Source organism: Acanthamoeba castellanii (genome assembly GCF_000313135.1).
Source record: "Acanthamoeba castellanii str. Neff unplaced genomic scaffold scf7180000084739, whole genome shotgun sequence".
In the NCBI taxonomy this organism is placed as follows: Eukaryota; Discosea; order Longamoebia; family Acanthamoebidae; genus Acanthamoeba; species Acanthamoeba castellanii.
In genome coordinates this window covers 72387-73400 of record NW_004457677.1, presented here as the reverse complement: position 1 = coordinate 73400, position 1014 = coordinate 72387, and the positions used below count along the sequence as shown (strand labels likewise).

Below are 1014 nucleotides of genomic sequence, written 5' to 3'. Positions count from 1 at the left end.
GCTCAACCGGCCCGGCCGCGCCCTGGTTCGCCAGCGCGTCGTCGTCGCTCTACGTGATGGTGCACCCGATCCCGCGTATGAAGGAGTGCCAGCACTTCATGTGCGACTCGCGGCGCGAGATCAACGTCATCACCCACGCCTGGACCCTGCCCGACGTCCACTTCACGCCCGAGCTCGAAGTGGAGACGGACGTGGACGTCGGGCTGTTCGGGGCGTCGGGCGTCGAGGAGACCCACATGAACATGCAGGACTCCAAGTTCAACGGCCTCCCGTTCAACCGGATGGAGCGACGAGCCGTCATCATCGTACGCTGAAGTAGTCACTACCCCACTTGCTCCCTTTTTTGCTGGCTCACACGTCGGCCCAACAAACACCACACAGCACTGGCAGAGCTTCTCGCCGCTCAACGCGCAGATACGGCTCAGCGAGAACCGGCCTTGGCACAGCTTCTTCCTCGTGTCCAGGTCTAGACCTTTCTCCACTCTCTACAGCCCAACAGCTGTTGGTGGACGGCTGACGCGCGTGTGGCTCGCGAATGACACACGACACACAGGCATTGGCCGACGTCGCGACAGTGCGTGTCGTACCACATCGTGATCGAGTCGGACGAGGTCTACAACCGGGCGCACGAGGCCGTGGCGCAGATGAACACGCTGGGCGAGCTGCTCGACTTCTTCCGCACCTTCGGGCACGGCGGCGGCGGCGGGGAGGATCTCGACCAGTGGGACTACGACCCCTTCGCGGCCCTCACCCGGCTCGTCGAGCACTGCCTCGACCAGGTCCACCACCCACAACCACCATCACCATCTTCTTAGCGCTCGACCGCCTTCTCGATGGGCAGTCGTTGTTGTTGTTGTTGTTTGTAAAGCTTGTTATTGTTATTGTGAAAGAGAGAGTACGTGCAGATCAGAACTTGCGCTTCTTGTTGGCGGGCTTGCCCTTGCGCTTCTTGATGGAGCTCATGACGGTGGACTCGCCGTCGTTGTCTCCGGTCTGGTCCTCGGCCCCGCGGCG

The 1014-nt window shown here is 61.9% G+C and overlaps 1 protein-coding gene across 1 annotated transcript in view; it reads left to right on the top strand.

Moving 5' to 3' along the window:
• ACA1_170210 (uncharacterized protein) overlaps positions 1 to 815 on the top strand; it is a gene marked incomplete at both ends in the record, with an annotated part of 1223 nt that extends 408 nt beyond the window's left edge. The window contains 3 exons of the mRNA XM_004353926.1: positions 35 to 305; positions 382 to 464; positions 554 to 815. Of these exons, the coding sequence (XP_004353978.1) occupies positions 35 to 305; positions 382 to 464; positions 554 to 815 (616 nt within the window). The remainder of the gene's footprint in view (positions 1 to 34; positions 306 to 381; positions 465 to 553) is intronic.
• Between the last annotated feature and the right edge of the window lie 199 nt (positions 816 to 1014).